General features: G+C 41.2%; 1 protein-coding gene across 1 annotated transcript; it reads left to right on the forward strand.

The window, feature by feature from the left end:
• The first annotated feature begins 1,498 nt into the window (after window positions 1-1,498).
• On the forward strand, window positions 1,499-14,291 carry LOC131252676 (transcription factor MYB1). The gene is made up of 2 exons (XM_058253345.1): window positions 1,499-1,824; window positions 13,083-14,291. The coding sequence occupies exons 1-2, from the start codon at window positions 1,554-1,556 to the stop codon at window positions 13,817-13,819; spliced, it is 1,008 nt and encodes a 335-aa protein (XP_058109328.1). The 5' UTR covers window positions 1,499-1,553; the 3' UTR covers window positions 13,820-14,291.
• Window positions 14,292-14,558: the final 267 nt, after the last annotated feature.

Genomic DNA, 14,558 nt, shown 5'->3' on the forward strand with positions numbered 1-14,558 from the left:
ACACTTGATGGACAGTTCGAAATCCCAACGGTCAGGATTTTTCTTTGTTTGGATTATTCTCCATATGAAGGGACCAGGATGGAGGTCCTATATGAATGAACGGTGGATTGTATCGGTCAACTCACTAGCTGTTCCAACACCCACTTTGAGCATAGATCATTGCTCAATTATTGGTGGGGCCCACCTGATGAGCCTGTACTCTTGGTTTCTCCGTGAGGGACAGCGTAACGTGAACTCCCAACCTGAAGACCGACGAACCAGATTCAGTACACATGCGCCACGGTGGCACGTGTCACAGCATTTTCTCCTCAAACAACAGTGGTAAACGCACAAGGTAGCCTGGACGATTAAATAGAAAAGAGCAGTAATTTGGTACTCCGGCAGACTATGTCACTTGATACGCAGGTCTCGGATTTGTAACCAACAATTTGTGGAGTCCACTGTACCCGAGTCACAGTCTCAGAATCAGATTGATCGAAGAATGCTAACCTCTAATTCGTGGACGCTTGTTTTTTGAAATAAGACCATTCAAAGTTTTTCATTTTCAACAGTCCAATAAATGTCCAACAACCCTACCATCATTTTTATTCATGATACAAACAATGTGGGTCTCAAAATTTTCACAGCCTAGTTACGTTTCAAAAAACAAGTTGATGTAGAATGGATTGCATATAATTTCATGGCTAAAATAGATCAAAAAAGGCTTGATCGAAGCCAAAGTAACTTGGATTGTCAAACGATAAAACTAGAGGTGTACACAAACCAGAAGGAATTATCCTTAGACCGGAAAAGCTAACTTAGCCACCCAACATTACTTACACCAGGTTGCTCATGCCTAATTTAAGAGATTCCATGAAAGTAATAGTTAAAATCTCATTTTATTTTCATTTTTATTAATTATAATAAGTTTTAGTTCAGTTATAACTTTTCATCCATTAGGTTATAAGAGTTGTGTCCAACATGAAAGCTGCTAATAAATATTAAACGAGTAGAGTGATTAAGCAAAATGGGACACTATTTTTAGCCGAAAACCATTATGTCCAGTAGAAATCGTGATGCCATGTTTGAGAGTTTTAGCTGTAGTTTGATTCCTAAACTTATTTTTAGGGTTAGGTTGTAAGTTTTTTTAATTTATACTTGTATTATTATCAAATAATTTATTATAAGCTTTTAGAAATTATATCTATAGTGTAATTTTCTCAGGGAATTTGAGGTATTTCCGGAGCGGGTCCGTAGAAGTTCCATGGATTCGGAATGGTTATCCCTAAGGAAGACTGCGCTCCACCTCATCATGTCCATCCCTACGTCACAAAGTGTCCTTGAATCTGATTTTGGGCGTGAGAATTATTGATAGTGGGTCCCAGAGTTCAGTCGATTTAGTGTAAGTCAACTTACGGATCGTATGCAGTTTCTGAGTGCCTGTGTATGAAGCGTGGCAGTCAGCCAGAGTATCAAATATAGAAAGGGGTTGTCTTGTCGTGGGAAGAGAGAGAGAGAGGGAGCGGTTATAGTCTGGTAGGAAGAAGTAGTGCATTTCTCGTCGGAAGAAAGAAATGAAAGAAAGAGAGGAGATGAAGGAGGAAGAAACAGATACAACAGGCGCTGCTGCTGCTGAGTCGAGACGAGTCGGGACTGAGTCGGAGGACCGAGTCAAGGGGCCATGGTCTCCGGAAGAGGATGCGATCCTCAGTCGACTCGTTGGTAAGTTCGGGGCGCGGAATTGGAGCCTCATCGCCCGAGGTATCGCCGGCCGCTCTGGCAAGTCATGCCGCCTCCGTTGGTGCAATCAGCTCGATCCTTCCGTCAAACGCAAGCCTTTCTCCGGTAACATCCGCCAATCTCTCTCGATTTCTTGATTTTTTTAATTTTTTTCTATTGCCGATTGTGTTTTTTGAATTAAGATTCTAGGGTTGATTATTTAGATTGTAGGAATAATTGTATTGTACATGTGGCACTAGTTGAATTTTAGGGGTAAACCATGTCGACGGGCTGTATATGTATGATTGAGGGGTTTGGAGTGTGGTAGGTATCCGCTCAGTGAAATGAAGGACTGGATGGTTCTATGGGAACTGATTGACTGTCTACATTCGAATTGAAATTTGGATGGTTTAACTCTGTCAAGTCACTTGGATTTGCAGCCCACCAGATTAACTGTCCTAATTGCTGCTGCTTAGAATGATTTTTGTTGGGAATGAGATCATACTGTTTCTTTTATGAGGCATTGAAGTATATGGGAGTTGGAAAATTTCGCTGAATTGTAGATATTAAGGTTCCACTTGAAATGGATGCGCCGTTGCACTTAATTTTTATGCTGCTGGCTTGAAATTGAATTTGGGTTTTGCTTGGAATGAGTGGAAACCCCATTCCTTATTGAGTGAAGTGGAAAAAAATCTGTTAAACTGACTGGAAATGGCAAGTAAGCACAATATAGAAAATAGCCAAATTGAAAAGAATTTCAATTTCAGTGAATGGCCTCTACACTCAATGTGCAGATAGTAACTTGCAGAATGGGCTCAAGAGCAAACAATAGTATCAAACCTGAGTATGGATTGTTGGGGGACCGCGGAAGCACACAGAGATGAATCAAGTGGAGTAATCCAATAGCACCAATCAAGCACAACACAAATACTCTGAATTTAACGTGGAAAAACCCTTGCGACCACGGCACAAAGCAACAATAAATACTATGAAAGAAGAAAATTACAAGAGATAGAGAGAATACCCGATTCGAACAAGCCTCGAATCTCCCTTACAAGCCCTTGAAACCCTAGAAATGAATTAGAAAGCCTTAGATTACCTCCCAATCCTGATTACACCCAAATATATAGCCTTTGGAAGAATCCCAATCAGAATTGGAAACAAATCCCACAAATTCGCAAATCTACGAAAATCTGCGTGAAACCGTTCGATGACTTCGAACACACTTTGATGACATTCAAACTTAACCTTCGATGACATCGAACTAATACCAAAACGATCTAGCAAGCAACTAAAGGAAATCCGCAGAATTTCGATGGCATCGAGCCGACTTCAATGGCATCGAACCTATCATCGACAGACTTTTGAATTATAGATTTAAGACATCTATCAACATGGATTTCTCAAAAGTCTGGCAATCCAAACTAAGAGCTCATGAAAGGTGAAGAAGAATCTTCACACGTAATCAAGAACGATATCCAAACTAACCTTCCACTGATTTCGTCAAGAGCAAACAACCCTGCAATATCACAATCTTGTGCAAAATAAGGCTCTAAAGCATGAGGACATCTTGAAAATATAGTTCCTATATCTCTGCTTCTTCTTCTTCTTCTTCTGTTCCCCTCGTGTAGCTGCTAGCCACTTTCGGAGGTTACTGTTAGAGATGTTTTCTGCTGTTTCATTTGTTTAGAAAAAGAGGTAAGAGCAAAGATAGAGCCTTTGTTTAAGAGTTTTGGGATGTGATTTTGTTGAAAGACAGTAAGACCCAATTTATTTGATTGAGGCTTTTACTTAGTGGAAACTGTCTTGAAAGAAGGAACTGGTGTGTTTCGCTCTAGGAATAGGAGAAGTTGTGGATAGGGGGTACATGCTAGTTGCGGATAAGTCTTGAGTTCGGATGCATTATTGAATTGAATTGCAGTTATTAGTTTGATGAAGTGGAAATGCCCAATTTCAATCACTGCCATTGGTATTCATGTTGAGGGAATAGGATCCAGTTTTCAATTTTGTTACTTTCTAGTGGACTTGCAATGAATGATGTATCTAGAAATTCAAGGGCTAATTCTCTTTTCAGAATAATGTAACTAGAAATTCAAGGGCTATTTCTTCATTATGAACACCACAGATAGTAATTAAAATAGGGTCATTTCCTCTCAATTGGACTGATTATTGCATTTTTTTTTTTTTTTTAAATTGAGCAAGCAACTAGATGATATAGTAACTAATAAGGGATGGAATTTCCGACATAGAGAGGGGCGAATAGTGCCCTCAACCGCTAACTTTGAGCTTTGACATTTGACTCTTTTCTTACATGAGTAAATGCAATGTCTAATCTAGCAGCTAGAGCTCTAATATCATAAAAAATGAAACGCAACCCCCAAGGTTTGGCCTGCAAAACTGACCAATGATTGGTTACTGCCAATTGCTCTATAACAACAACTGGGACTGCACGGTCCTCATCAATAAGGCAAGAACTTCTCTAATTGCTTTGGCTTCTGCCTGCGCAGGTGGCCATTGGGGGATTGGGCCCAAAAAGAAAGAAAGAAAGAGAGAAGAGAAAGCTAAAAAAGCTTGGTCTGACCGCAGTCACTTGGGGACCGTTAGACACACCGCATATGTTGAACTTCCACGAGCCCGCAGGAGATGGAGCTCTTTACTTTGTTGATTAGAGCTTCTATTGGCACCTGAGAGTCATTGAAAATATGTTTATTCCTTTCCTTTCAAATCTCCCAACAGATGGCAAATGCAAATTATCCGACAAAACCCTGCCATCTTTCCGGAATGGTCAGTTGCCGCTACACCATAATTCGTCACCAATGGATTGCCCCAAGACCCACCTATTTTATTCGGTAATGCATCCAATCACAGCCTAAAGTACTGCAGGAAACATGATGCTGGAATGGGATGCGAAAAATGATGAGGCATGGAAAGTGACATGGTAATAAAGGAAAGTATCTGATTGATGGGACAGCAAGAGAGGGGAGAAAGGTTTCTAACATGAGTATGAGGATGTATAAGAATGATCAGGACACTTGTGATGGTATAGTTACTGATTGGACCATCAAGTGTATGGGGATTTACTACTGATTCAATTCATTGGAAAGTCTGTATTGATGTGGGCTAGAGAAAGGAGCGGCTATAAGAGTTCTAGTGATTAATAGGAATACATTTTTCATATTCAAGGGATCCATGGTCCAAGATGTGATAAAATTGGTGACATGGAAGGAAGAAGGATGATAAAAGTACCCTCCATGGAATCTTTAGAAAGGTTGTGGGCAGCTCCGGTATGCTCTCATTTACTTTTCAGGATTGAGTTATTGCTGTCCTCCATTGCTGGACTGTGGGCCCTGCGGGACTTTGATTTGGAAGAAGAACCAACTTTCTACTTGAAGGAAAAACAAACCGAATAGTTCTCTACTTACCGAAAGATAATCTTAAGAGAATTTCACATAATCACCCGAAGGATAATTTACAAAGGGAATTGGAAACAAAATATGTCATCTCTATAGAGTCAGAACAACCACGCCCAAGCAGTAAGAGCTCTATTTTTCTAGCACCTAGCAGCCTTTTTTACAAGCAATAGGCAACAAAGGTAGTGTGATTGCTCTCACCCCAAGTGTTGAGTATTCGAACTGGAGAGAAAAAAAAAAAAAAAAAACTCTAGTCGGCCTTCTCCATTTGCAGACTCATAGACATGTTTCTTATCCTTTTGAGATTCAAAGAACTGTTGCTTGTCATGCTCATCACTTGAAACCCTTTTATGTCATTTGAAGTTGAATGCTCTCTTCATATACTCATTCCTCAATACAACCACCCCGAAAGGTATCATCCATTAAATACTCCAAAGTATTAATGTCATCATGTAACGAAGGGGTGTGGAAGAGGTTAGAAGTTAGCAACCCAAATTCAAAATGCAATAGAGTCGTGAGGGACCTTGAGAGCCATAAATTATTTCTAAGCCAATGGATTAATCATGCATGCATTGAGAAACAGCAAGGAAATGAAAGAATATAATGTGGATGTGGATAAAGTATCTTTTGTAGAGGTGGGCATCGAGTCGAGGCGGACCGGATGGGGTCCAACTCGACTTGATCCGATTTTTCCAAGAACCTGACCCGAACTCAATCCGATCCAGGACTGAGTCCAGCATGGCTGACTCGATCTAATCCGAATCTTTGCTGGCTTGACCCAAACCGAGTCCGACTCGGCCAGGGAAACCAAGTCAGATCGAGTTGAGTCTGTTTGGTCGATTCAGACTGGGCTGAGTCAAGCCGAGCCGGAGACTCTTGTGCTAGGAAGGAAACAGGAGGGAAATTGGGGGAGAGAGAGAGAGAGGGAGGGAGAGAAAGGAGGAGAGAAAGAAGGAGAGGAGGGAAGTCGGGAGAGAGAGGGAGAGAAAGGAGGAGAGCGAGGGCCAGACGCTGCGGCCGAGCCAGCGAGGTCCTGACCTCAGCCAGACCACTAGCGAGCCAGGGCAAAATACACAGAGAAAAAAATAAATGGAACCTACTTGATGAATGGAGGAGGATGAATGGTGAAGATGGGTTGTTGGGCTGCTGAGTGGCCTGGATTAGGATCAAGATGGGTGCGGCACCGCTTGGGTAGGGGACGGGTTAGGGTTCGTCGTTCGGGTAGAAAAAAGGGGTGAAAGTTAAAAAATAAAAAAAAATTAAAATTAAAAAGATACTTTGTACTACCCAACTGTATTGGATCGGATTGGCTACTGACCCGAACTCGACTCGTTTTGTGGTCGGATCTGAGTGGGTCTACTCAATCTGACCAGGGTTGGATCGGATCCGACCAGTTCGATCAAGTCAGATCCGACGAGTCGGGTCGGATCCTGCCCACCTCTAATCTTTTGTATGATTTAGGCTTAAATATGATGATTATCTAAGTAATTCATTCCTTTATTATCAATCCTAGTGTTTGAATCTAGGTCCTAGGACCATGAACATGAGAACAACTACCATTTCTATACAGAAAGTTCAATTGCACATTATGTGGTTAAAGTCACCACTATAGTTGCAAAAAAGGTCCGAGGAAAAAGTCAATTGTCATTGGCATGTTAGATAAATCATAGCTTGAGTTGTGTTGTAGACGCTAATAAACCTACCGTTATCATTTTATAGTTGCCACTAATGTTTGATGAGGAGGAAAAGAAGGGGGGGAAAAAAAAAACAGAAGTGTAGTGATGATTTCTGCCACCATGATAAAAGAGTGGGTTGTGCTTGATTTGCAAGGAAAACTCGTATGAAATCCCATATTTATTAGATAATGGTCACCTCATATCTTCTGCTAGTGAAAAAGTAATGTGGATAAGGCTAATGATGACTTCATGGAATCCATCATTTCCCTTAAATCAAATAGGAGTAAATATCAAGCAAAGAGATTTTTTTTTCTTTCTTTTTTCTTTTGCCAAGGAATCCTCATAATCAAACAAGCCCTTGGGTATACATTATACACTATCTCTTACTTATATCATATCATACGAGGATTTTAATCTTTTAATATGCACCTTTGTTGAAAATACACCACTCATTTCTTATTTCATTTTTTCCAAGTATATATGTAAGCATGAAATTTGTCATCTAAAATCACAACTTACCCGTACTAAGGGTTTGGGTGAAGACTGGCTTAGGGCTTCCCATCGGCGAAACCATTTTTTCAAAAACTGATAACACAATTTCATTGAGAAGAGAAACAAAACCAAAAAAGAAAAAAAGAAGAAGCATGCAACATGAGGAACAGAAAACATGTGGGGTCGACTACTTCAGATTAAACAAACTGGGCTGATTGCTAAAAGCCTACTACAGAAAAGATGTGGATGGCAAATGGCAATGATGTGTTGCCTGAGTGGTTAGAAAGGAAAAAATATATTATTGCTGTACCTTTTGGCTGTTTTATTCTTCTTGTTCTTTTTTTTTTAAAGGTTTGTTGTTTACAGTGAGATAGATTTATTTGAAGGAGAAGGGTCCTTGTTTGCATTGGCTGCTCCTTGGGTTTGAACCTTACACATTTTTGTGTTTTAAACCCAACTAAGAACTTGAAGGAAAGCAAGTGCTTCTTAATGTTTCAAAGGAAGAATTGTACTCCCTTATTTAATTTTACATTTATGCGGGATTTTTTAGCTGCATTACAAAAGATACGGGCAGCATCTTGGTCATTTTTGTTTAGCAAAATAACATTCTATTCCTTTTTTTGTTTTCCTTTCTTTCTATAGAGGTCTTCGTGTGAGTAACATTTTGAGGTGTATATTGTGTGGTGTCACATGCATTTTAATGAAAATGGACACTATTCTTGGGAACTTCGTAAATTAATAACAGTCTCTAGTACAACTTCAAGGCATTCCAGTGAATGTGTGTACACTCGTACTGGTTGGAGGCTAGCTAATTTCAGGGGGCACTAGATATTGGCATTCAAGCACTACAAGTAAAACTCGAGCATTTTTTTGTGCTGGAGAATTCTTTTTGGCCTTGGGCTTGTCGCCATCAATTGTTTAATTTATTCTATCAGATGCAAACCGTTTATACATGCCTACAAGTAGGCTTTGCAATGGGTCGTGCTTGGATTGACCCTATCCCAACCCGACCCATGATGCAACAAGCTCATGTTTTTCTTTAGTGGTAGAGATATGCGGAGATCAAGTGGCGCCAATGGTACACGGCTATTTGACTCAAAGAGGGCGATAAAAACATAAAGTTCTTGCACAACATTGCTCATGCCCAAGCTCGTTGCAACAAAGTCTCGTCCCTAACAGTGGATGGCAAAAGTTTCAACAATAAAGACCAAATCTGCTCAGCTATAGTTAATTTCTATTAAATCTTCTCTCCAAGGAGGATTGGGCTCGGTTGAGCCTAGATAATTTAGTCTTCGACCGCATCTCAGCCAAGGAAGCGGAAGCTCTTGAGGGGTCAATTTTAGAGCACAAAACAAGGTTGCAATAATGGTGCTTGGGAAGGACAAAGCCCCAAGGCTGGACTACCAATAAAGACCGCTATCGGTGGACCACGTACACACCTGGGTCGGTGACGGTCCTACACAAAGACCTACGCATACTCACCGTGTTAGTGGAACATGTTTCCACCCATGTCGATGGCTCCCGCGGAGACTTACTAGATTTTTCTATTGGCTCACCTAGAACCAATGCGGTCTTAATCCAAAGACACGTACACTCCCACTGGAGGCTCTCACGGAGACTAACACATACACACTCATGTCTGGTGAATTCGGTCCTACACAAGGACCTACGTATACTTCTGTCAGAGGCAGTCCTACACAAGGACCTATTTGAGTTTAGATCTCAATCTCAATGGACTCTAAAATAACAACCTTGTTTGATTAAGCTTCGTTGCTACGCCTTTCTTTATATGCATCTTCTCTTCTTGAATCCATTTCCCTCCGATCTTTGATGCAGATGCTTCAGCCCCTACGATCAACTACCTTGTATATGATGTACCTATGAGGTTACCAAGACAATGGGTGGATGGTTAAATTTTCTACAACTATTGGGATAGTTGTTTTCCAATTAGGGATTCACTTAAATGGGTATTTTAGAGGATATAGACAAGGATATATCTATAGGTTTATGTTTAATATCTAGAAAATAGAAGAGAACATGAACACCTTCATAATGGAGCATGGAATGCTCATTATAATTATTAATCACAAGAATAGTATCATGAATCTCTTTGGTCTGGAGTCTACGAAATGGATAATGAGTGGGGGAAATCATTTAGGCTCTAATTGAACAAAAAACCTATCACTTTGCCCAAAAATCGGATGCCCTATATATAGAAATAATTTTGCAACAGCTATAAAATGGGCAAAATAACGGATCTGTCTATAGAATTGAGCTGACCTTTGATAAGATCGAATAATTCCATAATTAGGCAGTTAGCTCGCTAGACTGTTTTGGCCAACTTCGATCCTATTGAGTGGAATCTTCGATACTATCGAGTCCCATCACCGACCTGTTGATAGGATTGAGATCCTATCGAAAATGGCTAGAGTTCTGCTGTTTTGGGCTATGTGTTTTATAGTAGCTCTAAACCTCTAAAGCCTGATAGGTATGATCAAACAAGAGTTTACCCATTGGAGAATTGATCATCTAAATGTTAGGTTGTTTTGGACCTAAAAAGATCTATGGTTAGGGTTACCAAGGCACCTCAATTTACCTGTTTCTTCACTCCTTGATGCTTCAAGTCTTCATGCGTCTTCGGTCTTCAGCTTCTAAGGGCTCAACCGGCTCGTTGACACACCGATACGCATGATTGACAAACAAGTCCGCTAACAGGTTGGGCTGTGGAGCAAAATGGAAGTTGTGTATCCCTCTTGGTGTTAGGTTTGCTAAATTCTTTGTCCTTATTAACGGGTCTCCCTTTGGTTTCTTTAAGGCTTCTAGAGGTTTCTGTCAAGGCGATCCTCTTTCCCCCTTTCTATTTGTGTGAGTGTTGGAAGCCCTTAGCAAAATCCTTAGTATGGGACAATATATGGGCTTGTTGGAAGGTTTCAAGATCGTTAATGTTGTTTGTCCTATTTCTCACCTCCAATTTGCAGAGGACATGCTAATCTTTTACAAAGTGGTCGAGTTGATGGTGGGCAATTTACAGAAGATCATTAGATGTTTTGAGGTTGTTTCAGGTTTAAAGGCAACCTTTGTAAGAGTAAAATTCTGGGATTCATATGGTGGTGGGGGAGTTGTCTCGATGGTTGTGATTTTCGGCTACGAATTAGGGTCCTTTCCTTCATCTTATCTCGGTCTTTTTCTCTGTGTTGGTAAGCCCGCCAAACATCTTTGGGATGTAATGCTAGAAAGAATGGAGAGGAAGCTCTCACCTTAGAAAGGTTGATTCCTCTCTTTGGGTGGCAGAATTACATTGATTAAGTCTGCGTTATTGAACCTTACCCTTTATTTTATGTCCTTGTTCCATTATCCTAAGTCGGTTCTTCTTAGAATCAATAGGCTTCATAAGGAGTCTTTGGTGAGGTGGGGTGTCTAAAGGGAAGTTCCATCAGTTGGATTGGGGGGAGGTTTGCAAGCCAATCAAGGAGGTTTGTGTGGGCATCAAGTTGTTAGAGGATGTCAATTCCGCTATGCTAAGTAAGTGTGTGTGGAGATTTGGGGTAGAGGAAGGGAAGTCTTTAGAGGTCCGTCATTGCTAGAAAACATGGAGTTTCCTTGCATCATGAGGCTATGCACGGTTGAGAATATCTCGATTGCCAAGTGTGTTTTTTTAATTTTTGGGTGAAGGCGGTGTGTGGCTTCCCTCTTGTTAGTGCAATTTGTCGGATGACAAAATTGATGAGATGGCATGGCTTTTATCTCATCTAGGTGGTCTTTGCCCCACCCTGGGTGTGAAAGATTCGTTGATCTGGTTAAGAGATAAGTCAGGGGGTTTTTCAGTCAAATCCTTCCTAGACATGGTATCCCAACCTACATCTGAAGCAAGTGGTAGTCACACGGGTAACACCACCCCCTTCCCCCAGAATAATAATAAAAATAACAATAAAAATAAAAATGGCCACTTTTGCTGGCTCACTAGAAGAAATAGGGTGTTCAACATCATTAACCTGTAAAAGAGGGCAATGGTATTGCCAAATGTCTGTCTTCCCTACTTGAAGGACAAGGAATCGATAGAGCATATTTTCATCCATTGTCCTTTTGCTAAGGGGGTGTGGGATGGCATTCTTTTAGTTTTAAGGTTCCGTGGGTTATACCGAACTCAGTGGAGGGGATTTTTCTCTTGTGGCACGAAAGGGGTCCCTGGTCCAAAGACAGGTTGAAATGGCGGCTTGCCCTGCTTATAGGTCTCTGGTCCCTTTGGGGTAGAGGAATAACCTGATGCTTTAGAAACTGCAACGGTTCCATATTTGATATTGTTAGGAAGGTTCTCTTGTTGCTCAAGGAATGAGACACCTGAGCTTTTTGGGTGTTGGCTTGTCCAGCTTTTGCTTTTGATTTTGTTTTTGCTTGCTGTTTCTAGCCTTTTGGCTTCCTTGGTAAAATTATTATTTCTCGAAAAAAAAAAAAACTGACAAACATAAAAGATTGACTGCCGGAGCCTTCGCGGTGCTTTTTTTCTTTTCTAGGTAGGTCGGTCAGGCTCGGTGTGGGTTTGGTAATCTGCTCATAGGCGGCCTAGTAATCTCATTTCTGTCACAGGCTGGGTTTTGAGCCCTGTCTGGTAAACAGGTCAGGCTAGGGTGGACTCAGACCTGACCCAAACCCAAACTGCTGCCACACCTACAAATATTCAAGAATACATATATGCATGAATACACTTATGCATAGATCGGTATGTACAAATGTATCATCCACGTCTGTTGAACAGGAGAACCACTTCTCCCTCTCTTTTTTTTTCTTTTCTTTTTTTTTTTTTCTTTTTCTTTTTAGTTTCTACTATTCTCTTGGATTAATCTTGATTTGGTTGTATACATTTTGATTAGGAAGTAGGTCTAAACTTAACCTAACCATGGCCATACCTACAAATCTACATGCATATGAATGCACATACGCACGCGTACAAATTTGACCCATAAAATATCTTAAGCATCTTCTGAACAGGATTACATCTTCCATATATGTTAGTTTCTAGTGTTCTCTTGGATTAATTGTGTTTTTGTTGAGTTCATTTAAATTATCGAGTGGGTATGAACTTTGCCTAATCATAGCCAAACAAGCGGGTCTGAGCTTTACATGTCACTGAGTCCAGAGAGAACTAGAACCAACATTAGTTTGATAAACTCACATATAATCTCTACTATATATATGACACCCGTAGGTCTTGAGCATCTTTGCCTCCACAATTAGTTTTCCTGGACAGAACCTTGGCTATTTTAAGGACATGGTAAGACATTTGAAGTAAAGTTAAAGGGTATTCAAGGAAGTTGAAAATGTGGCTGGTGTTCATTGAACAGTGTAGATTTCACGATGGGCATTCCTCCAGAATGTTCAAAATGGACTTCAGCAGTCTTCCGTGCACGGATGGCTTCAAGGCAGGTATTGGGGGAATACGATGTGGAGGGTGGTAGTTATGTTCTGTGGTCCTGTCCCTCATTGCAATCAGCCAAAACCGGAGGCTTTTGGTCTGAGAGAAGCTCTTCGAGTCTTACTGTCCCACAAGATCAGGACGATGGTGGGTGAATGCCATGCATCTCAAGTATTCAGGTGGATCACAGTCGACAAAGAGCCATGGCCCCTGCACTATATTCCTTTTTTTATATTAGATTTGCACATGTAGTTGTCAATTGATGCATCTCACGGCTTGATATATGTAATGCTTCTAGTTTCAGTGAGAACTCTGTTCTGTTTATTTATATAAAAAAATGATGGATGTGTGGTGGTTTTTAATGAGGAAAACTGACTTAGCCAAAGTTCATTGCAGACGAAGAGGACCGGATTATAATTACTGCCCATGCAGTCCATGGAAACAAATGGGCCGTGATTGCAAGACTACTAGAAGGGAGGACGGACAATGCCATAAAGAACCACTGGAATTCCACTCTGAGGCGGAGGTGCATTGAAATTGACAGGTCGACGGCCACATCTTGTAATGTGTTGGAAGATCACAGCATAGAGAAAACCAAAGGATCTTCAGATGAAACTCTGTCGAATGGGGATGGCAATTCCTTCAAGTCCTTGGAAGGAAAAGATGTTGTTAGCTCCCTGGAGAACACATCTGACCGCTCTGAAGACAAGGTTTGGATGGAAGATGATCATCCCAGGATGGAAGCAAGAGATCCACCTACCCTCGTTCGGCCAATGGCAAGAGTAAGTGCATTTAGCCCATACAATCGAACAGATGGAGCAAACTTCTCTATATTGTCAAGACCCAGTCCAATCCATGGGCCTTTGATCCAAGCCTCCAAACCTAATGTTGGCACCTGCAAATCAGACAGTGTTTACAGTGAGACCCAGGTGCCATCCCGATGTGGGCATGGTTGCTGTGGTGGGACCAAAACCGGGGGCCATTCTCGAAGGTCTTTGTTGGGGCCAGAGTTTGTTGAGTTTGTGGGGCCTCCGCCCATCTCAAATCATGAGCTGGCCTCAATAGTCACAGATTTAGGTAATATTGCTTGGCTCAAGAGTGGTTTGGAAATAATGGCACCATGGCACAGATGACAAGGGCCTCAGCGACAACCGGCATATAAAGGCAACACTGGCAGTGATCATTTACAATTCGAAGATGGCAGAAACCCGTTAGTTTGCATGATGACAGAAGTGATGTCGACTCAGATGGTCCACCAGCCATCTAGGCTACCATCTAAACTCGAAGGATTGATTTGAGCATCTGGAGAGGCACTCAAATCATAGAGACTTGCTGTGTTTTTTTATGGAAACCAGAAATACTTGTGTTGAAGATGAAACATCCCTGAGTTGCAGTGGGATCGGCAGAGATTGACTTTGCATGGAGAGGATTGGTGGCGCCTGTACTGAATTCGCTAATGAAGCGATTTCTTTGGTAGGTGGAGGACCAAGGTCAGGATTTTTCTAGATTACTATTTTATTTTTCATTTCAAGAAATCTGTGGATCTAAAAACTTTCTATTGCTCTTCGGTACCCATTGTGCAAGTCTTGAGATATATTTCCTGGAGTTGTTCTTCTCATGGTCAGCTAAGGGTGTGTTTGGATGCTAAATTGAAATGGATTGCATTCAACTCCAGTCGATAGAGAGGAAATGACCAATGTGTGGGAAGCATTACTTCCATCCATAAAAGGGCTAGGCCATGGTTACCATTACGATGATTCCACTTGCAACCTGAAATGCATGGAATTGCAATCTGGGGTTTGGCTGTCAACATAAATCAGAATGGTGCTGAGCCCACTTTGGTCGTTACCACTTCAGGGAAGTGATTTACCC

The sequence above is a fragment of the Magnolia sinica genome, chromosome 8 (genome assembly GCF_029962835.1).
Source record: "Magnolia sinica isolate HGM2019 chromosome 8, MsV1, whole genome shotgun sequence".
Taxonomy (NCBI): domain Eukaryota; kingdom Viridiplantae; phylum Streptophyta; class Magnoliopsida; order Magnoliales; family Magnoliaceae; genus Magnolia; species Magnolia sinica.